The sequence below is a fragment of the Chaetodon trifascialis genome, chromosome 2, assembly GCF_039877785.1.
Source record: "Chaetodon trifascialis isolate fChaTrf1 chromosome 2, fChaTrf1.hap1, whole genome shotgun sequence".
Taxonomy (NCBI): domain Eukaryota; kingdom Metazoa; phylum Chordata; class Actinopteri; order Chaetodontiformes; family Chaetodontidae; genus Chaetodon; species Chaetodon trifascialis.
In genome coordinates, this window is record NC_092057.1 from 7,314,223 (window position 1) to 7,337,996 (window position 23,774).

Sequence of the window (23,774 nt, forward strand, 5' to 3'; positions counted from 1 at the left end):
CCCTGATCACATTTCTGCTGTAAAAGCTGGAGGAAGTAAGCGAAAATAAAGTCACCGTTTGGTTGACAAGGACTGTTAAATTGCCGGGGTCCTTGATCAAAGCTAAAAGACGTATGGGTAAATACTTTGGATGAATTTCAGCTTCGCTTGCTGAGAGGTTTTGTCTGAGTTCCCAAACTGCATTTTCGCTGCCAAGTTGTCTTTCTCTCTCTGCCAAAGCAGTTGAATTTGATTATCACTCAGCAAATTTAAAGGCTGAGAGGAACAAACATGGATAAAACGCTCTTGTCTGTGCTCTGCTCGAGCTGCTCGTGGAAGGCAGAGCTCGGGGCTCAGCTGTCGGGCCTGTGGTGACATATAAAGACCGGGACGTACCCACGCAGGTTCTTCCATCCGGAGCCAGCTGCAGCCCCGGCGACGGACACTGACATCGGACCTCTCCTTTCAGCACCTCGCAGCCGTACTGGCAGTTGGCCATGCCACAAGTGCGAGCATCTGATGGTCACAAGGGAAACACAACACACATTAACAAGGGAGAGGCGAGTTTATACGGCTCTCACTCTCACTCTCTTCCCCCTCACTTTATCCCCCAGCCGGTGTGTGAGAGCCACTCGCCTGCCTCTTCTCATATTAGCTGAGATGACCCTGAGGTGCAGACAACAGAGCGGCGCACACTCGGCCATTATTAGATTCCTGTGCTGCGCAGTCGCTGTGCGCTCGCACCTTAGCCAATTTCATCCTACAGCGACAGAATCACAATCCATCTCCGCCCTATCGCAGCGCCAGTCTGCGGCAGCCGTGCTGTTGAGCCGCGCCGGGCAGATCAAGACCCTACAAATAATAATATAATGGAAGAGATTTTGTTCAGCCTCTCAATAACTTCAGACCCTAAAAGGAAATTAAAAGTGAGGCTCCTGCTGCCGCTGCTACCTCAGGCCGCCGCGGGCGCCCTGGGGTACAGTTTGATGACTGAGGCAGGCCGGGCTGATTAAATGCTACAGTGATCTATTGATCAAAGCGGGAGCAGGGGAGAGAAGAAGAGTGGCAAGGTGTTTAACACTATCACACTATCATCGCACAGCAACGGCTAGAACAGTGCGAGATTGCCTCAAGTGGTGAGCAATTCAGGCTTTAAAAGGGGGGGGGTGAAATTTCTTCTGATAAAAAAGAGCAAATTAAAATGAGGCACTGCGAGTCACGCCGTCCTCCAACACAGTTATCAGGTGGGAAACAGAATTTACAGGCATCAACTCCCATTCTGTGGAATACCTTAAGGCAACCAATAAGATGTGTGTGTTCACTCGAGGGTCTCGAGATTGTTTTTCTTTCACATTTTTCATTTAAGCCCTCCTTAGGTTCTTCGCAGGGGTTCTTGAGACTGTGGTGCTGCAATAATGAAGCACATCAACACGGGGCTTTTAATCAAAACAGTCCATCAAGGGATTGTGAGGCTTCTGTCAGAGGTACTTACAGAGAGAGAGACAGCTTTTATAATGGCACAGGCTTTGAGACGGGCGCATTTATAGCAGAGCGAAGGAAGGCTTCACACAGCCAGGACACAAAGGAGACGACAGATTACGATAAAAAAAAACATGAGGGAGAAGATGAAGAAATCCACTTTTCAGACAGCAATACAAACTGTGTGTGGGTGGGTGGGTGGGTGGGTGTGTGTGAGGCAGACTCACTTCCACAGGTCCCATCAGGCATCAGCATGTAGCCGTTGAGGCAGTAGCACTTGTAACTCCCATATGTGTTCATGCACCTGTGTTTACAAGGCCTCGGCTTCAGCCCGCACTCATTCAGGTCTGCAGACAGAGAGAGAGGGCATGAGAGGGGGAGGGGGCGGGCGAGAGAGAGAGAGAGAGAGAGAGAGAGAGAGACCCCTCCTCACAGAGGTGAAATTAGTCAGAGGGCAAAGGTGAAGAGGTCATTCGTCAGACCTCAGCCATCCATTTACGTGTGTCATCGAGCTGTGTGTGTGTGTGTGTGTGTGTGTGTGTGTGTGTGTGTGTGTGTGTGTGTGTGTTTTGGAAGGGGTGGAGGCGTCTTTGAGGAAGTGAGGTGCTGCCGTGTTCTGACAAGCCTGCAACTTCCCTCTTTGATGGTTTAACAGGAAGCCAGTGTCAACTGTCAGCCTGCCCATTACCTGCGAGTGATAAAAGATGCTATTAAGCGTCTGACTCACCGCGGGTTCATGTGGCTGCGGCAGCTCCATCCTCTCTGATAGATGCTTATAATCCCGGCGTTTTTATGCAGGCGTGAAAGTGGAGGAATCTGCCCCACAACAGCCTGTGAAAATCTTATTAGAAAATGATGCTGTCTGGCTGTGGAGCAAGGGTGGGGGGGTGGGGGGGGGGGGATACGCCCTGAGCTCCACACCTGTCAGATGCTTATGCAAATTCAAGTCCGTCTACCTGTCTCACAGCAGACATTTTGACTCGTCAAACACAGGTGTAACTAATAACATTATCAATGTCTGCATTTCATGTATGTGTTTGGGTGGCAGCACCCTGGTGTTGTGCATGTTACCTCACGGGGGGGTTGGGGGGTGGGGGGACTTACAGACTGCTAAATGAAACAGAGACGATATTAATGTTATTAGTCACACCTGTGCACAAGTCAAAGTGTCCTTTATGTGAAGGGGTTGCAGTGGATAAATGAAAAAAATATATTCATGTTCGTGTCTTCTTACTCCGCTGAAATCTTATTTTAAGGAACGGAACTAAAGAGACCAGCCGACCGAGAGCTCTACAGAGACACTGTGACACGTCGCAGCAGGAAGCATACAGGTGTAACTAATAGCATTAATCAGGTCTTCGTTGCGCTGAGGTGTTTCAGGGTCCTGGTGTTGTGCATGCGGCCTCCCTGTGATGACTACCCGCTAATTGGAACAGAGACACCCTTAATGTTATTAGCTACACCTGTACCTGAACTTCCTGCTACGGCGAGGCAAAGTGTCCTTCATTAAAAATGCTCACACTGAGATAAACATGTTTGTTTCTCGCTGTAGACGCCACTGAGCCTTTTTTTTAAAGAGCGTGACTTTCACAGGAAGTGAAGGTAAGAGGTTGATATTCTGTATGTAGAGTGCAATTAAATGCACAGGGGTGACGGAAATTAGTAATGATGTCTTCCTTAGTGCAGAAGCAATAGGAGAGAGGTTATTAGTCTGTATTTTCTATGTGTGTGTGTGTGTGTGTGTGTGTGTGTGTTGTATGGGTGCCTGGATGGTTATTTGATATATGTGGAGTATTTATGTGTGTTTTCAGTCTCATTTGTTTAATGCTTCCTGTGTTTTCCTGTAAAGCACATTGACTTCATCTGAGTATGAAATGTGCTATAAAAATAAAGTGACCTGACTCAGTGTTGTACACGCTGGCTTTATGGCAAACCTAAATGGAACAAAGCCCTTAAATGTCCGCTGTTAGACAGGTCCATTGGGTTTGAATTAAAGGCGAGCTGAGTCGTTGTGGAGAGCGATTGTTGACATTAGCTGAATTTCAGATCCGTCCTGCGTGTTGGCTGAAAAATATCTGGTTTTTGTGGACGACACTGCTTCAGCAAAAGAGGAAAAAAGGAAAACAAAGCGGCTCGGGCTGCACCGCGCAACAGTATTCCAGCCAATCAGCAACAGGTGGCGTTCCTGGGCATGCACAGGATGGGGGGGGGGGGGGGGGGGCCTAAAGCTGGTGCACCAGCCTGTGATCGCATTGTGAAGAAGGACAGATGGCGACATCAACAATGTTTGTGCAGAATAACAGCCCACCTTTGAAGAATGATTTCATCTCGCTGCAGATTCTTTCATAACGAGGAATTCAAAGTGCAGAATCAAACAGATATAAGGCTCCATTGTCCCCTTTTCACTGCTCACACACAGGCGGTTAATAAATGTGTGAGTGCCTTTCAGGTGTGCAGGATCCTGAGGCCTCGAAGTAAAGCGGAGCGATCATTAATGGAGCATGGTGGTGGTTTGGACGGTGACACAAGTCATTTCATTGTCACATGTTCTCTTAACTGTCCAATTATCAGCCAAACCTGCGCTTCTGCACCACTTCCTGCCTGCAATCCAGCGTTACGTTAGGTGTGATTTCAGGAGAAGTGCGTTCGCCTCCTCTTCATCGAATACTCCAGCGAGGGTTGACCTCAGGGCCAGCTTGCTGCTCACATCATAAAGGGTTAAAAGCCAACACGAGTGTCTTGATTAACATGTTCGTAGTTCCACTCATGCTTTTCCTGCTAGATGCACATTGTTCCTAATAGAATATTGATTATTCTGCCATTAGTTGTGATGGACAGTAACTAATTACTCTCATCACTGTGATTGAGAATCGTTGTCGTGTGCCTGTTCTGTTCGAGCACACTCATGTCATTTATTTCGGTGGAGTTTCGGTTCTCCGCGCGGTCACACTCAGAAAGACAAGGATTATAAAGCAGCCTGGGGTTATGCTGTCCCGACACAGAGGAAGATTTCTCATTTCAGTCCGCTTCAAAACTCTTTTTCCTCTTAGTCCAATGTTCGAGATTAAGTTTCTCGCGAAGAAAATGCTGCCACTGCTCTTGCAGGGCATCGCTGTATTGAAGAGGGACTGGATGGTTAAGGCCTGTTCATGCTGAATTGGTTATGGCTCCCAGTTCACCCACTTCATCCTGCTCACTGGCATTTTCAGAAGAACATCTCTCCAATAGGTTTCAAAATTTATTCCTACTTCATCTTACTTTTGCTAATATTTGGGAAAAGTAACTTCTGCTTTGGTCGGATAACACCTTAAGACAAATTCCACTACAGTGATTAATCGAGAAATAAATAAGAGATTTAAGACAAAATCACACTGAATCTGCTTTTGCAAGATGCTTGAAATATTCTTTTAAATTAAAGAAGCTCAGATTATGAACGGCTGAGAGAGTTTAAGGCCACTCTTGGCTTTGTTTCAGTGCTTTTAGTGCAGAAAAGTCCAATGCTAGGAATCCTGTCTAATGAGTGTTTAGGTAGGGTTTAAAGACTTATGCTGATGGGAACAGAGGGTATTGATGGGAGTGAATATCTCACTCAGCCGCTTCTTCCCGCCCGTGACCTAAATATGGGGTCCCTCGGGAGTACAAGGCCCAAAAGGAGAAAATCCATCTTGAAGCTACACAGGAAATCCATCACGCAGGAATGATGACACAGGCTCCGAGACATATAAATAACTTCAGCCGCGACTATCGCCCACTGTTTCTGGGATACAGTAGAAGCATCGCAAATAGATTTCATCCCACTGTACAGCGCACGAGGGCTCGTTTTCATCTTGGCCGGCCGCTTTGTAAACGGTGCCGCGTTTAGCTCCGCGGACATATGCAGGGCGCATTCTTCGGGTGCCGCATACCGCCTGCATTTAACAGATACCATAGATTAATTTGGATGAATGACGGAGCAGATGCCCGGTTTGAACATCCACAGGCCTCGCCCTCTATCAGTGGCCAGCTAACGCCGTGCTGGTGGGGTGAACAGACCACCTGCTTGTTGAATCCTACCAAGTGCCTCCAGGCTTTAAGTCCAGAACTCTGAATTCTTCTGGATACGCAGGGCTCGGATCTTTACAGCTAAATGTTTAATTAGAGTCCAGATGCAAACATGGGGTCTGTGTGTTCTCTTCGAGCTAAATCGACAAGCTCCAAAACGTTGGCTGTTGTTGTCTGGCTGCCCTTTGCAAATTGCACCGCGAGTGCGTTTGAGCTGCTGTCGGCGTGATTTCTTTCGGCCATTTTTGAAAGCATGCTGAAAATGACTCCTTTTCTTGGCTGATATTAATGCTTCTTAATTCTTCATCAAAACAAACTGAGTCAACCTGATTTGCCCTGTACTTGTCAGACAGAAGGCTTAACTCAAAACATCTCCTCAACACTCACACCTGCACACACACACACACACACACATCCTCGTGCTTCACTTTTTTTAATTAGCGGTGTCAACCCTGTTTTCCTCCCTGGTTTTCACAGCGAACAACTGGCGTCCTCATTACTGCGATTACAGAAAACCATAGCAACACTGGCCAGCGCGGCGGAGAAACAGGCCTCCGCTCGCCCGTCGCACTGAAAAAGAAAAACAGCTTAAAAATGTAAATGAGGGTTTATTGAAACAGTCACATTCTCAGAAAGAGGCAGCTCCGAGAGCATCAGCACATGCCAGACGCAAGACGCAGCCAGGGCCTCCGCTCGGTGGAGGAAAAACGGGGGAGACGCAGAGAGGACGCAAAAGACGAGACGAGGGGTGGACAAACAGAAACGTCCCCAGGACTGCAGAAACCTGTGCGGGGGCAGAGGTGGAGAGCCCCTCTGGGCTGTTCTCTGTACAGTGAATGAACACATCTGAAGTGATGCAAAGTGCAGTGATTTATTGGGTCAGCTCCACCGAGGTATGCTATGCTACATTCCCGACACGCCTCCATCACTGACAGAGAGATTAGCGGGGGCTCTTTCTTGCACTCGTCTCTGAAGAAGATAACACTTGGTTGGAACTTAAGGGCTTGTGCTAGCAGCGATGAGGAGTCGTGAGCGCTGAGTCCATGTCGATGATGGTTTTAAAGGGAAGGAGGAGCTCTTTGTTCCAGGTGCTCCAAAAAACCTGAGAGGAGATTGAGAGCAAAGTCGGGGGCAGTGCAATAAGGAAAAAAACTGTGATGGCTCTTTGGTGCCGAGAGGCTGATTTTTAGGGGAAGAGAGAGAGGCGGGTGTGGAGCGCTAAAGACTGTGACATGCTTGGCATTCATGCAAGCGTTTCTGCTGAAAAGCTGCTCTTGGGTGATGTCTCGTCTGCCAGGGGACGACAGGAAGCAGTAAGGAAACAACTGAGTGACATTCGCTCCCCCTCAGTCTGCACAGTGCAGCAACATGCATGTTGCCGAGAGGGGGGAGAAGAGAAGCTGCCGGGGGTGTTGAGGCTGATCGACGAATCTCACCCTCCATCACTACCCTCGCTGGCTGATGATCCACAGGAAGAAAGATAGGAGGGTGACTGGCCCACACTGGTGGGGTTAAATAGTCCAGCTCTTCTTCTTCAGATAAAAGAAATTGGGTTAGAGGACATGGGGGGAGTGGGAGGAAGGGGGTTTGATTGAAGATAAAGTCATAAAGGGTGGAGAAAGAGTGAGAAGGATAGAGACACAGAGAGAGAGAGACGTAGTGAGAACGAAAAGCACCGACCAATGGATTAGCACACCTCCGACCACACCACATTCCTGGAAAGGAAGGAGGAACATTATGCAGCAAAGAGGATTACACTTGTGGGAATTGGACATGAGCTGAGTATCAGGGAAAAAATTCAAGGGCACAAAGGAGGAACAGTGTTTTTGCGTGGTTTCCCCTCCTGACCTCTCCTCTCTTCTGCATTCCTTTTTAGTCATGAGGGTGAAATAGGATCTGAGAGAATTACAGTATCTCATGGATTCAGAGGATCCCTCCTCAGTTTGTATCTGGAGGTTCAAAGGTAGACGGGAGTTACAGTTTAAAGAGGCAAATCATTGCTCGACTACAAACACTTCAACCTCTAGAATTTCAGCCCCTCCCCTCGCCGCCTATGCATCTAACCATCCACATCCAGCAACCTTTCCTCCGGCGCTAAGCTAACAATACCTATTGTTAACTGACAGGAAGATGATACAGCGTCTGACTGTTGAGGGACGCGGTAACTTAAACTGAGAAGTTATGAAAGCCTAACGCACCCAGGACAGAAACACCTGTCCCGGGCCTCGTCTGCAAATAGGCACCATGGACAGGTATTGGTTTGACGTGTTTTAGTAGGAAAGTACAATAACTCACCAAGACAATCTAACTAGTGCAGCACTGAGCACCTCAATCAACGATCCTCACGGCTGAGCGGGCGTTGGACTTAGCATGCAGGCAGGTAAATAGTCCATGCACAAAGCAGATGAGGGACATATTGACTTAAATGTCTTTTGGATCTAAAGCATCTTTAAAAAGAAAACAAGAAACATCAAGTTTATTAAGTAAACCAGTAAAATCTGAGGAAATACAACTTAACAACCCTGCAGTCCTTTTAGAGAGTTAATGTTCAGTTTGCTTTGACCGTGTGCAGTAGTTGTTGTTCAGCTCAGCTATTTGACTGTGTTTTACTGAAAGGTGTTTCTCACATCGCTAATCCACATTTACTCACGTATGCTGGATAATATGCTGTTCAAATGAAAGCTAAACCTCAACAATATCACATCAAATCGGAAGAGAGAGAGACAGATCTCATCTCCCCAGAGACAAATCCAGCACGATTATCTAATGGGATCTGTGATTGATACCACTGGGAGCAAAAACTGTTAGTGAAATGCCAAAAAGTGCATAAATAATGGTAAAAACAAAGCAGACGGTGCTGCACACCTGTTATTAGCAGCCATCGTAAAAGCATAACAGCATGTTTGCGCTGACTTTGTGCTCGGTGGTGAATAAAAGAATCTGCAGGAGGTTGATGACATTATTGATCTGAACTCAGCCATCACTGAGCCAGGTGCTGAGGCTTTAAACGCTCTGCTCTGCGTCCCTGCGACGGCTTCTGCTACTCTCCATGCCGCTTCATTGGCTCAGTAACAGAGGACCGTCCTGCAAGCAAGCACCCGGTACGAGGACAGACTGCCATGGTGTTGTGCATATTTCATATAATGTCCCTTCATATGCACACGTTCAATCCTGACTTTGTTTTTTGTGTCATTAATCATCAGTTCCACCAATTTCAGTCCCTACTTCCTGCATATTGAGGCCAATAAAATCAAATACGCCTCTAATGACCTTGTTATAAAAGAGAACACAGATAAAACAAACACGGTTTGGAGTAATTAGATGATAATTGAAGGAAAATACACAGTACGATGACATGCAATACTTGCAGCTGTTTGACTGTTAATAGCAGACAGCCAGGAAGACAAACAGTGACAGAGAGGGATCGATTTCTAAACCAACAACACTCGAGTATCTGTCTACACCTCAGCTGAGTTAAATAATGAGATGAGTGGAGGAAATGGCAACGCAGCTTTGCCAAGATGAAGTGGCCAAATATGAGCTAATACTGTAAATACAGATATAGAAACAAATTGCACGCTTACTTCAGCTACAGTGCGACGCTATCATACTCGAAGAGGTATTAATTATACGGTTGGCTGACACATGGTGGGGGGGGCAGCATCTGGAGGCTCAGCAGCTGTATTGCCTCTAATGTCTGAGACGTCACTCCTCCAGCAGAATCTTTTAATAGTGTCTTAACAGCAGGTCAACGACTCCTAATTAAATCCACCTGCACAGAATAATCATCTTATTAAAATGATTGGATCAGCGGGGGGGTGTGCTGCCAAATTGTTAAACAGATTATCGCTATAATGAGTTTATTTGTGCAGCGAGAGCGCATTCATCCATCCTCGCCTTGCTGTATGACAGACACAATTCTCATCAGCAGCAAAGGTGAAGCGCTTCCCGATAATGACGAGGGATTCTCAGAGCGGCGGTTATTATTCCTGACAGTTGAGGGGTGAACATAATCAGATCCGCTCAGGTGATATACCGCGCAGGTACTGAGGTTCGTCTGTGCAGGAGAAGCTCTGAAAGTGAAATAAACACTAATGTGAATTTATTTGGCAGATGAAAAGAGCTGGCATTAAAAGCAGACATGCAGTCCTTGAAGTATAAATCTCTCAAAGCAGTGCCAGCTCATAAAAGTTCGGCGGAGGAAAACGCGGCTTTGATTTGAGGAGTGATGAAATCAATACGCTACAATATCAGCCGTGCCTGTGTTTAGTGTAAACACCGGTGCTTCCTCTGTGGTTTGTTTTCGCTCCGTATAACCGCTGTTCCCGAGGTGTTAAACACTCTTGTTAATCAGAGCACCTCCAGGGTCACACGTCTGCCCACACCTCCCACTTAGAGCAAAGGAATGTGTGTGTTCATTTGCAAAATATCCCTCTGCGTGTGCAGGCTCATACACAGCAAAGTCCGCATTTCCATTTCCTACCGCTCCTCTCCACTCGTTATGCACTGGCCATCTTCCTCAGAGATATCATCATGCACAAAATTTACAGATCGTGAAGTGATTTAAAAGCTGCGCCGTTAAACATTTTAAGCTCGTTCAACATCAAATTGTCCCCGCTGCCCTGAAGATGCGAGTCGGCTGAACTAAACGTGGATTGATTCAAAGTGGGGGACGGGAATAAATGAATCCATCATTGCTTTCATTATCATAAGAGGAAACAATCTGAATATTTATGAAAGGCGACTCTCCATCGTGTCGTCTTTCTCTATATCACAAAAAAAGGGAAGTCTGCTAACGCACTTCTTTCACTCATTATAACCATTTAAAGCCAAAAATTAAATCTAATTAACTTCAAATTAATAAAACTTGGATATTTAGTAAATTCTGAAAGCTTATCTGGTTCTACTAAATGGCTGCGTGGTGTTTTACAGAGTGACTTGTTGGCCTTTAGCAGCGAGGAGGTCAGGGGAAACAGCTCCGGGCGAATCGTTTCGCTCCCGCCGTCGACTCGCTCCCGCCGTCGACTCCTCAACATAAACGCAGAGCTCCAGAGCGACGGGATATTAGGCTGCTCGGAAACACCGGCCACCTGGCACATCAATAGTAAACCTCAAATCAATGTTTAACAGACGCTGCATTTAAATGAGAAAATCTAATCTACGGCTTCTGAATAATTAAATTGGTTTCCATTGCTGGTGCCAGCTCAAAGCAGAGTCCAAGGTTATCTGCGCCTAAATAGGCTGAAAGGGCAAATCTGCCACTCAAAGATATGGCAGAGCGGTAAGCGCCGCACAAACATCGAGAGCTCAGCGGACAAATGGGGGTTCGATGGACACTTGAAAGTACAGTTTCATCTTCAAAGGTCTTGGAATCACATTTGTCAGATAAGTCTGTCTGAATGGTTGGCAGCGGAGTCCATTGTAGTTTGATATGGGACGCTGATCCTCTCTCCTCTCCCTTTGTGGCAGATTAAGACAAAGTACAGCCGTCTGGCCGGGCAGACAGGAGCCACCTATAGCCTCCAAATGCAGGATGAGTCATTTGGAACATTCCGGAAAGGATTTCAACACCCCCCCAGCCCCCCCAGCCTCCCCGCTCCTCCTCCGCCGCCTCCCCAGCCCTTGTTTTTAATTACACACTATCCTATTCCCGTCTCAGGGCGTGAATTCCACAAGTATTTTCAAGCTGCTTGGATGCACACCAGCATACGTCTAACCAGGAAGCTTTAACACTTTTCAACATGTCCGATCCGTCAGGGGGTGATGAAAACGCACAGAGTCCAAACACACACCAGCACACGCACACACACACACTTTCAATAGCGTCGGTCGCACTCAGCCGAGCCAAGTTATCTCAGGTCAGTAATTGAGATGTTATCTTCACAGGAGGGGATACACTCTCGGGATCATTCAACATGGCCTCACCACTCGTTTCCATTCGAGCTGAATCAGCTCCCTCCACCTCCTTCCCTCCCTCCCTCCCTCCCTCCCTGCACCTCCTCCCTTTGTGATTAAAGCACCTCACTACAGCCTGCTGCTGGCAAAGCAGCTTCCGCCCCGTGAGTAAGAGGCAGCTTTAATATGCCGGTGCTGTGCGGTGGAGATCTGGCCACAGTGATTACCCCGCCATCGCTCAGGGCGGGAGCTTTGGCTTTTGAGTCATGATCGTTCGAGAGGACCATATATTCCGACTCCCGCTTTCTTTTTGCCCTGCGACAAATAAAAAAGTCACATGCCAGCGTAAAGCCGCAGCTGTGTTTTCGCTCACCTTGATTGCAGGTCTTGCCAGTGAAGCCGGGGTGGCACTTGCATTTATTGGGTCCCACGCAGTCTCCGTGCTTACAGCCAGGCTGACACAGAGCTATTCAGGGAGGATTCAAAGAGGAAGAGACAGATCAGTGCAGCGCCCTGGAAGAGTACTTGTACAAGATCAGGATGACAAAGCATTTAATCTCGCTGCTCCTTGACTTGGCTGGAAATGATCTGTTTACTCCACATTACAGCAATAAGACAGCATGACGCCTCATTCGTATGGGAAGTGTGTTTGTTTCTTTCTCCTTGTGCGACAGTGCTATTATCATTGACTAATGATAATGGAGCGGCCGTTTTCAGCTAAACCACGACAGCAATTTGTTTTTCACTTTGAGCCGAGCCGGAGCTCGGAAAAGTTTTATTGTCCTTACTGATGCTAAATCACTTGGCGCGGTCGGAGATAAACGAGGGGTTTGACCTTTCAACGCCGAGCAAAGTTTTGATTTTCTGGGTTTTAAAACGCAGCGCTGATATTTGCACTGGCATCCAGCCAGCGACGATTAGCTCGGCGAATAATGTTTTCCCCTCAGACTGAAGCTGAAACAATTAGAGCACCTAAAACAGTGGATTATAATTAGCGCCTCGGTGAAGAGCGCCCTGCAGATCGTACACGGTGCGTGGATGGTGATATTTCGAGCGTGTGCAGAGACGCGGCGTCGTGGCAGCTGCACAGCTTCTGTCTCAGCGAGCTGGAGGCTTGCCCTGCTTATCTGACTGTGCTTACTGCAGCTTGCTGCTAAGCATGTCTGATACACTGGGCCTCAGCCAAGTGTTACTAATTTTCATTAAAAGCTTCATTAATTTTGTCATAATACAGTGCCATCAGAGGACTTAATTATCAGTGTAGTGGAAGAGGCAATACATACGTGTGTGTGTGTGTGTGTGTGTGTGTGTGTGTGTGTGTGTGTGTGTGTGTGTGTGTGTGTGTGTGTGTGTGTGTGTGTGTTAGATGAGAGGGAAAGCCAGAGACAGATTGTGATTGAGAGTGTTTTCTGTGCAAAGGTGTGAGTTTTATTTGTGGCGACGCAGCTGCAGGGTTTGCTCTGTTGTTGTGACAGTGATCCCTCAGATATTACATCCTTCAGCAGAACATTTTGAAGGACAGCTCAAAAATGACTTAACTACGGTGGCCCTGACAGCTCAGTGCGCTGCAACGTGAACATGCAAACAGACAAAACCGAGCAAAGCAAAAATCAGCTTCGTTAAATTTGGCAACCCATGCAGAGAAAGACCCAAATGCAGAACCGCTAGTTTCTAGGGGACGTTAAAAAGTGATGCACTCACCCCGACACATGTTGTCGCCATGGTTTGTGAACTATCTGTAAGTGCGACAACAAACTTGTTGCAGCCATGTTCATCACTAAGAAACGGGTTTTGTAGTCGCCTGTGTTTTCACTCTTTCCCAAATGCTCTGCATGTTTTCTCAATTTGCTTGTATTTGCGTGTATCGAGCAGCGTGTTGAGCTCTCAGGGCCACCGTACTTAACAGACTTCAGTTAAATTTGGTGGAGTGGGATAAAGGGTGAGCAGGTTGGAGGATGAAATTAGCACTGCATCAAAAAACGAGGGGCTGCGTGGGTGTTCTTTCAGATAGCAGCGAGATGACGAGAAAGGACAAAGGGAGTCCAGAGTGGCTAAAAAATGTTTGATCTTTAAGGATTATCAGAACGCCGTAACACTCTAAGACAAAGCTATCCATTGTCTCAGTGTTTACAAGGTTCAGTGTTCATTCAGTACTTCAGATTCAGAAAAACTTTATTGATGGCCACAGGGAAATGGCTTTGTTGCAGTACAACAATGGGACCTGCCAGATAACGTCACATCGTGTTGCAGAAGAATTTAGGCTACATTAAACGTCTTTCCTGGGACAGTGGGAACATGGCAGCTGCATGTTTCTGAACCTGGTATTCGTTTGCGGTGTGGACGGACAAACTGGGAGGTGAAGCCAAATTTTTGGTCGGTCATCATCTGTCGGTCATCTGCCATTTTAAATCTGCATTTGCAGCAACATTTCTCTGAGAGCATGCACACGCTGAACTTGTTGGTGTTGGATGTTTGCACTGAATTGTGCAGGAGCTGCATTAACACACACTCAGGGACACCTAATAGAAGTGAAGAAGAAAGGCTTGAAATTTCCATTCAGCCTGCAGAGCAGCAGGTGTATCCAGGAAGAGCAGCTTCAGGCGCTCAGGTTTCGCTCTGTAACATTGTTCAAGCTGAATTCAAAGGCACAGAGGTATGTGATGAATCCTTTAACTGGAGCCGATAACATCTCCAGACTCATTCCACTTTATTAGGCTATGTAATCAAATAGAAAGAAAGTAATGTTACCCCACTGAGAGGCCTGCGAGACGAGCGGGGTGTTAACCCACCGAGCAGACAAAGTTCACAATTGCATTTTTAAAAATGGCCCAATTTGTTGGAGGAAAAGTAGAAGAGTTGTTGTGGAGGTGGAAGTTGATTAGACCTCGATCTGGTGAGCAGACAGAATGAAAGCAGCTTCTGATGTTGTTGGTTAGAGGGTAGTCATGTGGAGTGCTTTCTGTTATTCTCCTACATGGGGGAGGATTTGATTAGCTGCATCAGAGGCGGCCATCAACAGGCTTTGCCTCTGAGGGTATTTTTAAGCCTCTGGCCTGGCAGAGAGAGAGCGGGGAGACGGCCGGCGTTCATTAACCGCAGCAGCAGAGGACACGGAGGACTAAAAATGGTCGTACCAGCTGGAAGGCCAAACATAGCACGTATGACCCCCGTTCCATGAACACCATCAAAACACGCCGAGTGATGACACACTTTCACTGTGGTTTACATCAGCCAGTCCTCAGGACGCCGTCCCGCTGCTGCTGATGCAGATTCTTTGAGTTATTGACTGTTTGTGATGCCTGATAGTCAACACAAAGGAGGGGATATGGTGCGTGAGTTTTTACACTCGTGCAGCGCATTGCTTCATCAAAGTGAGACGGGAAAACAGTATCATCGGTTCATTACAAATTGCATCATCTTGAAATCTACCGAGCGGTTACCTGAGGCTGCTCGTAGGGATCACTGCATTATTCATCGGTTGATTTGCTGATTGTGTTTCTGATTAGCGAATTCACAGTTTAGCCAATGAAGTACCAAAAGTGAAAGGTTGAAAATGCCAAACACTCACTAAAATCCAAAAGTATTCAGTTCACAACTATAAAAAGCACATTTGAGATGCTCAAAGCGGAGAATATTTGGCATTTTTGCTTCAGCTTCTTATCATAATTGATCAGCTAATCAATGAATGGGTTCAGGGCTGATGTCAGCATACATGCTGTACACATGTCAGATGAGCCACGAGTGTGTGAACTTGTTTTATCTCAGCGTCATTTGTATGCAGTGAAAATGTCACCGATGGCTCCGGTAATGTCACGGTGGACGTTTTATTTACCTACGAGATGAAGTCTGATGGCGCCGACTCCCCCCGACTGACCCCACATTTCAGTGCAGTTACGTATGCAGATCATCTCCACCCACAGTAAACACTCAGTTTTGACTCTGCAGCGTACAGACGGATATATTACTGATAGATTAATTAAGAAACATTATGGATTTCAGCTTGAAGGGTTTCATTAGTATTCTGAGGGGTCGGCTGGAGGGGCAGCTGAATCTTAATGAGACGCTAAAGAACTTCAGCATAATTCATGTTAGACATGGCTTCAGGTGAAACCGGGCCTGCAGAGCGTAAGCTGTTTGCATAGATTTGAGGCCGGGGGGAATAAGATGGCCGCCGCCGAGGGGCGTGAGGTGTTAGCGGTGTCGAGCAGGGGGTGGGTCTGGCTCTATAAATAAGTGAGCGAGCCCAGGATTCAGAGGATGTGCCCCCAGCAATTCATGTCGAGCAAGATTACTTGAAGAAACGTGTGGAGCTAACCTTGGGGCTGGCACCTTATCCGGGCTACTCTGTGAGTTAAGGCGAAGAGAGCTGCAAAACAAACAGCCAGACACACAAAGGTTGCGGGCATTGCTAAGTCTTTGATGGAGAGAGAAATGAACATGATGTTAGCGGGCGCAGCCTGGTCGCTGAGGCAAGCAAACGCTCCTGCGGGGAAAAAAAAAAAAAAAACATCCACACATGCACAAACAGTCTGGAGTTCTGGAGTCACACACGTTCCCGGCTGCCTCGAGGCGAAAGGTACACTCTCAGTGCATTTTCAATTGAGCTTTAATAATTAAGATGATGTCCAATAAGACCGCTGTCTCCAGGGATATTATCTTATTCCAGAAAACATTAACTGCATATTCCTGATCACCGACAGCTAAATGGAAGCGAAACAGCAGTTTTCCTCCAGACGCTGTGAAGCTGTTTTCTCTTAAAACATCACCGATCTCCTTCAGCGCGATCACAGGCCCGGAAGCTTCGACACGAACACGAACGCTGCAGCTTCCTGACCGTCGGCTGGATTTCGATTCTTATTTTACAAGACATGAGATTTTCAAATCAGCTCGCTTTCAGTGTGAATTGTGTAAAGCAAATCTGAACATGTGCCTTTCTTCCTGCGTCCATTTCCTCTGATTCCTGTGAGCTTCTCTTCTGTTTCGCCTCGTTTCAGGAGCAGATGAAAAGGGTCGTTTAGGACGAGCCGTTCCAGCCCAGCGATCATGAAAGGAGAGCGGAGCAGACGAGGAAAGCGCACAGACAATCACGATAAAGTGAATTACTGAAACAGAGATATCACTTTTCTGCTTTCACCGCTCTGTTGTTAGCTCAAATTACCAACTCAGACGTCCTGCTTTAATCCTGTCCACACCATTTGTGAAAACAAAGACTGCACTCAATCAAGCTAAATCCTGGTCTCAGTGGATTTGAGAAGTCCACCGAAACCTCTGAAGAAATTGTAATGTGTGATCTGTTTAATATGGAGGTGAAATTCAAGCCAGTTCCTTTACAATGCAGAGAAAATAAACGCACGTCTTCCTCCCAGAGCAGAAGACGAGTCAAACCCCGTGAGACATGAAGACAATTACAAGTCAATTCAAGTCTGTCGGGTCTCTGGATTCAGGTCTCGTTCTGTCAATGCACAGACCTAAGACAGAAATATTCAAGCTGTGGAGCAACAGGAGAGCTAGTTACTGCTGATCAGCGCTGAATTGGCCCAGCAGGAACGCATCGAGACCACAGTCTGAACTTCATCTCCAGACGAGCTCGTCGATATTAGACGACTGTAAAATATCACGATCAACACACGCAGGATGTTTTTCAGGGAGCAGCTTCGCTCCTGATCCTCCTTCTCTTAAGTCATTATTGAAGATCACAGATTAATCACTGGATTACTCCTTTAAAATGTTTCTTTCAACAACATCTGTGCAGCTTTGATACGGCGAACATCAGGAAAGATGTTGGTTTGTGGTTAATAAGGCGACTAAATCCCTTAATGTTTCAAAGATGGGGTTTGGTTACAATAAAGGGGGGTGTCCTGAGATCTGATTGGCCACTCCATTAGTCTACCTTCTCAGTGAGAGGCGGGACCTTAGTTCAAACAACTCTTTGACGAGTTGTTTTCTTTTGAAAGCACAATTTCTTCTAGAGGATTTGGAGAACAAAGCACAGAAGCTTTAAATTACACTTGTGTGATGATGTCACTTAAATGATGTGTGTGATGAAGCTGTAAGATACTCTGTGTGTGTGTGTGTGTGTGTGTGTGTGTGTGTGTGTGTGTGTGTGTGTGTGTGTGTGTGTGTGTGTGTGTGTGTGTGTGTGTGTGTGTGTGTGTGCGCGCACGCGCGTACGTGCGTGCGTGCGTGCGTGCGTGCATACCTCATGTCACCCCTAACAGTAAAAACAAACAAAAACCCAAAAACTGTAGGCCAGCTGTGACCGGATACAGACTCCTGCATGAAAGGTGGATGCACCTCACCTGAATGTGCCACCCCACCCCTCACACCTTGCTCTCCACCCAGCTGCACACAGGACATGGAGGTTTACCTGAGCTTCATTCAGATAACTGCTGGGCTGTAAACGGTCTTATGATCTTCATGAGCTCCCTGACTCTCCAGATGAAATTAGCTTCAAATTAAAGTCTCCTCTCCAGCCCCGCGGTCGTTGCATCACCTGACTGAGTGGTCCATTTGCATACTGACACTAACGGGATCAACCTGTTGATTGGATGGTTTTCCATCCTCATTTAGAGTGGAAGAGATGAGAAGCCTGATTACTGTGAACTGTATTACAGTGGCAGAAATGCAACCGCTGAGCACACGCTGAAACGCTCTGTGTGCGGTGAAATGTTCATGATGGCAGCTGGTTAGAATAAGTAGCTTCGAGTGTGGCTCTGGCTGCCGGATGGCCTGTCACAGCATTATAAGTGGAGCTTCACTTTACTATAAATCTAGAGCTCCTCTCTCTCTTCCTCCATCTGCCTGATTTTCTCCCTCGTCTCCCTCCACTCCAGCACCAATCATCTCTAACTCCTTACCTCTAAACCATTTCCCTTACACCTTACGATTTTTTACTTTCTCCAACTTTCGGTCCTTTTCTCACCCTCCCTCACTTTTCAGCTCTGGGAGCTTTCAAAAAAAAAAAGAAAAAAATCAAGGTTGATCCATTAAGTTTCTCATTCTTTGCGAGAAGTCGCACAAACCGATGGCTGAGCTCCGCGGCTGAGAAAGCCACAATCCGATAGCTCTGATCTAATCTCTCCTATCGGCACAAAACCTCACCAAGACCTGGAATCTGTAATGACAGATCCTCTCACACATGTGCAGACAAAGGCGCGCACACACACATGCGCGGCCATGATTAGGCTTCCTCTCTTTCCCAAACCTTCCACCTCCCTCCTCTGAGGTTGAAATCAGCACCGCACAGACTAGATGGAATACTGATTGTAGTCTCAAGTGAATGATTTGAGCTGTGCAGCCGGTCAGGGGCATTTGGAGGCATTAAGGCAGCACTCGCAGAGCAGATATGGTGTTGATTAAAAAAAAAAAAGAAAAAGTGTTGGAGTGAAAGTGCTGCTGAAATAGTGGCTAAGCTCAAAATTAGCTTGTATTTTTGGCTCAATGTGAACATGTGGGACTCCAGAACAACAAAGAAAACATGGTGACACACTGCTGCACGGCCGGTCGGGCGACTGATGCAAACACGGCGTTCTATTAATTTAGCGTTCAGTAAACGTCACATCAGGTAAAACAACGAGTGTTTGGTCAGAGCCGCGTTTCCAGAGGCAGTTTTCATTAAGGTTCGCGTTTCAAGTGGGTAAAATATGAGAACACGAATCACGTCTTGCCCCTTCATCTAAGATTCTGCGATAATAAAGTCTTCTTCTTCCAAAACCCACATCTATTCCACCTTGAATTATCTGAACATGGGAAGCTGTGAAGGCAGAGAGCCCAGCACAGATGCACTGGGAGGTACTGGGCATTGAGACGGCTGACTCCTGCCAGGATTACTGCTGAGTCTGGCCCCGCGTTCAAACAAACACTATCAAATGATACAATTGAGCTGTTTCAGTAAAACACTGGTGCTTTTGCCTCAATCATTCCAGCACATGTTGTGTAGTTCAAGTGTCAACGCCTCGGGAAATAGTAGGAGGCTTTTGAACGAGGCCAAAAAAAAAAAAAAAAAAAAAAAAACCCTAAAAACTCTAATTTGCAAGCATGAAATCAACCCCCTCCAGCTACGAGTCTGTCCCACACTAACAGAAGTAGTTTTTCTGAATCTAAGTGTGTATGTGAGAATAAAATTATCATATTTTGTTTCTAATAGACATGAAGCGAGAGGTGGATAAAAAGCAGATTTGTCTTGCAGAGACCTGAGGTTAATCTGACCGAGCTTTAGGAATACAAAACACATGAGACCGTGAACTCAGCTAATACTGTTTGTGTTCTCCAGAACAAAATGCGAAACCTCGCCGCTCGCTGCAGCGTCAAGAGAAAAGATGGCACTCTGCCACTTTTACATGAAACTGGAGTGAAAAATAGCTGCTAAGGCCAACGAATTCAGCAGCTGCGGGGACGTTTGGATCGGACGAGCAGTGTGTGACATGTTTCCCACAGAAATACACAAAATACAACACGTTCAACGAAGAGGCCGGCCATGGACGGCACGGTGAGCGGCAATGCACACGAAGACAAATCAAAATATGGTCAATGAGAAACACAAAATGAGTGGATTAATAAACAGCATTTTAAAATTTGAGCCAGAACCAACATGCAGAACCCTTTTAGGCCTTTTCCACAGCAGGAACTTAACGACCCACGACCGATGAGCTTCCCAAAACCTCCGCTTTTAAAAGATCTGTGAGACACATTTTAGATGTGCTTCACTGAAAGGACTACAGCGCTTTGGATGGACCAAAACGAGGACAGACGGCACTGCCGGGTAGGCGAGGCAGTTCTGGGACAAACAACAATAGAGCAAGTGGCACTATTGAGATAGAAATTGTGAATTTGAGACGCCAGCAAAGACAGAAAAAAATCCAAAAGAGGATGGAGCATCAGAAAGCAGCGAGATAAACTGAAGGATCAGTTTGTGAAAGCGACAGGTGTGAGGAAAGAAAACGAGCAACTCCAACAACAAAATGCACCAAAGACAAACAATACAGACTCATAACTGACGGCTGACAGGACCTGGGATATTAACACTGATATATTAATATCATAATATTGATACCGCTCTTATCCGCGTGCTAAATATGACGCTACTGCTACAAAAACTGAGCTTTGAACAAAAAAAGCATAAAATGAGGGAAATATTGCTTAAAATAAGCAAACTAATCTGCCAACAGCCTGAAAACAGACTAAAAACAAGTACATTTGACTTGGACAACACAGTTTTTGCTTGTCAGTGTTGATTTAACAGCTTCACAATTCTGGAAATTGTACTTTCAAGCATTAAGAGACTCAGTAACAAGTTCTAATTAGGACAGAAAGCTTAAAAGAAGTGAAATTCTCTGACAGAAAAACTGCCTCTTAAGAAGGAACATCTTGAAGTAAGATATTTCATCTTACTTTGAGTTCACTTTTTGCAGCAGTTAGCTTAGCGTAGCATAAACAACAGGAAACAGCTAGCTGTGCTATGACCAAACTCCTCTAACGTTCACTAATTAATATCTGGTTTAATTTGAAGTGTGAGCTTTAGGTGAAGGCCGTTTCCTCCCATTTACAGTCCTCATGTCATGCTAAGCTAATCGCCCGTGGGCTGCAGCTTCATATTCAACGGACAGATATAAGAGCGGTACTGATTTTCTCATGTCACTCCTGGCGAGGAAACGAATGAGTATATTTCATAAAATGTCTAACTTTTCCTTGAGCTCGCAGGTTGCTGAGTTCCTGCTGTGGAAAAGGCCAGTTCACGTGTTAACCCCTCCTTGATGAAACCTCCAAAGCAAAGCAGCAGCTACACCAGCACAGGCGCCGAGCCAAGCGGAGGATCCAACATTTGTGAGGCAACAGGCCAGATTTGAAAGCCATGTTAGTGTATTCACACCTCCCTGGTGATCAGGCCATCTTTACACAATGTAAATATACCTCACAGAGGCGCGCGGCAAAAACAGGAAATGCATCCTCTGAATCCTCTGAGTGGCGTCGCCGAACATACAGATGAGTTGAGGTCTGCACACCTGACTCTTCCTGCTCTGGCAGTGTTTGCTAGCTTACTGTTGCACAGTAGTGATCTATAATCAATCTCCTATCTACCCTTGAACATGTGCACCTGCAGCTACAGTCTCTCCTCATTACGGCCTCCCACAGTGTGAATATAAATGTCAACCGGTCCGACCAGGCGTTGCCATCAATCTTTACCCAAAGATTGTCCCGGGTGTGCCGCTCCATTAGCTGTTTCTGTCACGGTGGCGTGCATGTGTGTGTTCCCCGAGCCTCTAGTTACTGTCTAACAGCATCTTTGCCCCAAGCTTGAAACCTCGCAACCTTGTTAGCCCCGTTCGCCCCCGGCAGCAGCAGCAGGCATGGTGGCACTCACGCTGGCAGTGACCCCAGGAGCGGCGCGTCCATCCCCAGCAGCAGTCCACCCTGGCCCCGTATCGACACAGGCCGTTGGACGAGGCCATCTGTCGCGGCCACCTGTGAGGGGATGACATAATTAGCTCACAGTCAATTAAAACGTCTTAATGAAAAGCAGGGGTCTTTTCAATGTTGTCTGGAGGCAGGCTGACATGATTTGTTTCACTTTCCTGCCGTTAAATGGGGAGTTTTTCCTTGTCTGAATGAGAGATGTAGGATAGAAGGTGTTGCAGGCTATGTTATACAGATTGCGCATACCTTTGAGGCACATTTGGGATTTTGGGGGGTATATAAATAAATCTGTTTGTCTAGTCTGTGTTGATGTTTTTAAGCATATAATAGCTCTTTAACTGCACTGAAGGGGACAAATTCTGGCACTTGCGCAGCACTTTGCACCTTTCTGGTGAGAGCAGCTATTGAATGTCAGAAAACTGAAAAATGCCCTTCACGGTTTCCCACATCCCAAAGTGACATCTTTCATCCCACGTTTCCCTCATTACCAGTCCCAAATGCAAATATATTCAGTCATAGAAGACAAAGAACGGCAGCACGTTTGAGGAACTGTTCTTGCCACTTTCGCTCGACCAAACCATTAATTGATTTTCAAGTTGTGGGTTAATTTTCTGTCAGTCAACTAACTGTTTCAGCTCAATGTAAGATAAAAATAATTCTCAGGGTGCCGAAACCCGACTTTTCACTGCCTCTGCACCAGATTATCTTTGCATTTCGGAAATAAAACTGATAGCATGTCAGATCGTGTTGGTTAGCGTGATGTCAAACTGGAGACCTGCGCTGAAAGCCTGCCAGACCCCATTTGAATTTAGCCTGCAGTGTGCATCAGTGCACCACTGGCACTCCCTTCTGAGAAGACCACATTACTGTTCATTACAAGGCCTGTGAAACAGACTGGAGCTAAAAAACTGGCCTGCCTGACGCCCTTGAAGATGTTTGCTGTGTGTTTTCTTCCCTGCGTTTAAAGACTTTATCAGATGATTTCATGACGGTGGATGATCCAGAGCGAGGACACGCAGGTATTAGTGTTTACACAGATCCACGTTATTTTCCAAGCAATGCGATTTCCTCTTAGAGAAATTACAGCAGGATGTTTTTGTTATGTCATGTTCTATTCTGCTCAGAGCAAGAAATAGCGTCTTGGCAGACAGTGCATGTGGATTACCTTTTTATCTGTACCGAGGCTCAACACATATTTATGGAGAGAAAGGGGCGAGGGAACGAGTCCATTTAAGGATACTGATGAAAATCCAAGCTGCATACTTTGAGAGCCTGGCTCTGAGATGTTACCTCAAATCTAGCAAGTAATGAATGAATCAGAAGCTGGGAAAGAGCAAGCCGGGCGGTTTCTGCTTCAGTACAATAAAGACAACTATCTTTTCCCTTCAGCACATAGACTGCTCTTTCATTATTATTATAAGAGGTCTGGAGCACATGAGAGTTTAGCATAGATCACTGAATAAATCCAGTATCTGAAAACCAAGTGGTCTGAGCTGATTATGCAGGTTTTAAGTTGTGCAGAGAAGCTGGAAACACTGTAATCCAGTCATAAAACAAAGGAGAAATTCTCCTGATATACTTCATTTACACAAAAGATGCTTTCTTGTGCGCCGCGGTGAGAGAGCGAGCTTGGTGCTCAGTATTCAAGGCACATCCTTTGCCACTATCCCTGCCTGTTAGTCTCTCTATGCCAAGATGAGGAAATGCTAATGCTTGCCCCCGCTGCCAATCACCTCATTGGGAGAAAGAAGAAAAAAAACCCTGATGGATGCTAAGTGAGAGTGGCAGATCCAGGGAAAATGTTTGTCTGCTGCCTGGCAAGCAAGACGGCACTCTGAGCACACAGCGAGAGAGCAGAGGACAGGAGGTGAGAGGGAAAGAGGATGTGAGGAAAGGAGAGAGGGAAGGAAAAGGAGAGGCCTGGACAGCAGCCAGGCTTAGCTGCCACTTTCTCTGCCAGTGACAAG

The 23,774-nt window shown here is 46.4% G+C and overlaps 1 protein-coding gene across 2 annotated transcripts in view; it reads right to left on the reverse strand.

The window, feature by feature from the left end:
• Window positions 1-23,774, reverse strand: part of npnta (nephronectin a) — a 45,958-nt gene that overhangs the window by 15,443 nt on the left and 6,741 nt on the right. Inside the window, exons 2-6 of one of the 2 annotated variants that reach the window (XM_070977410.1) lie at window positions 21,755-21,855; window positions 15,710-15,760; window positions 11,768-11,860; window positions 1,686-1,805; window positions 376-495 (exon numbers count right to left, since the gene is read on the reverse strand). In XM_070977410.1, the coding sequence (XP_070833511.1) occupies window positions 376-495; window positions 1,686-1,805; window positions 11,768-11,860; window positions 15,710-15,760; window positions 21,755-21,855 (485 nt within the window). The remainder of the gene's footprint in view (window positions 1-375; window positions 496-1,685; window positions 1,806-11,767; window positions 11,861-15,709; window positions 15,761-21,754; window positions 21,856-23,774) is intronic. The other variant, XM_070977400.1, reaches the window with a different exon arrangement.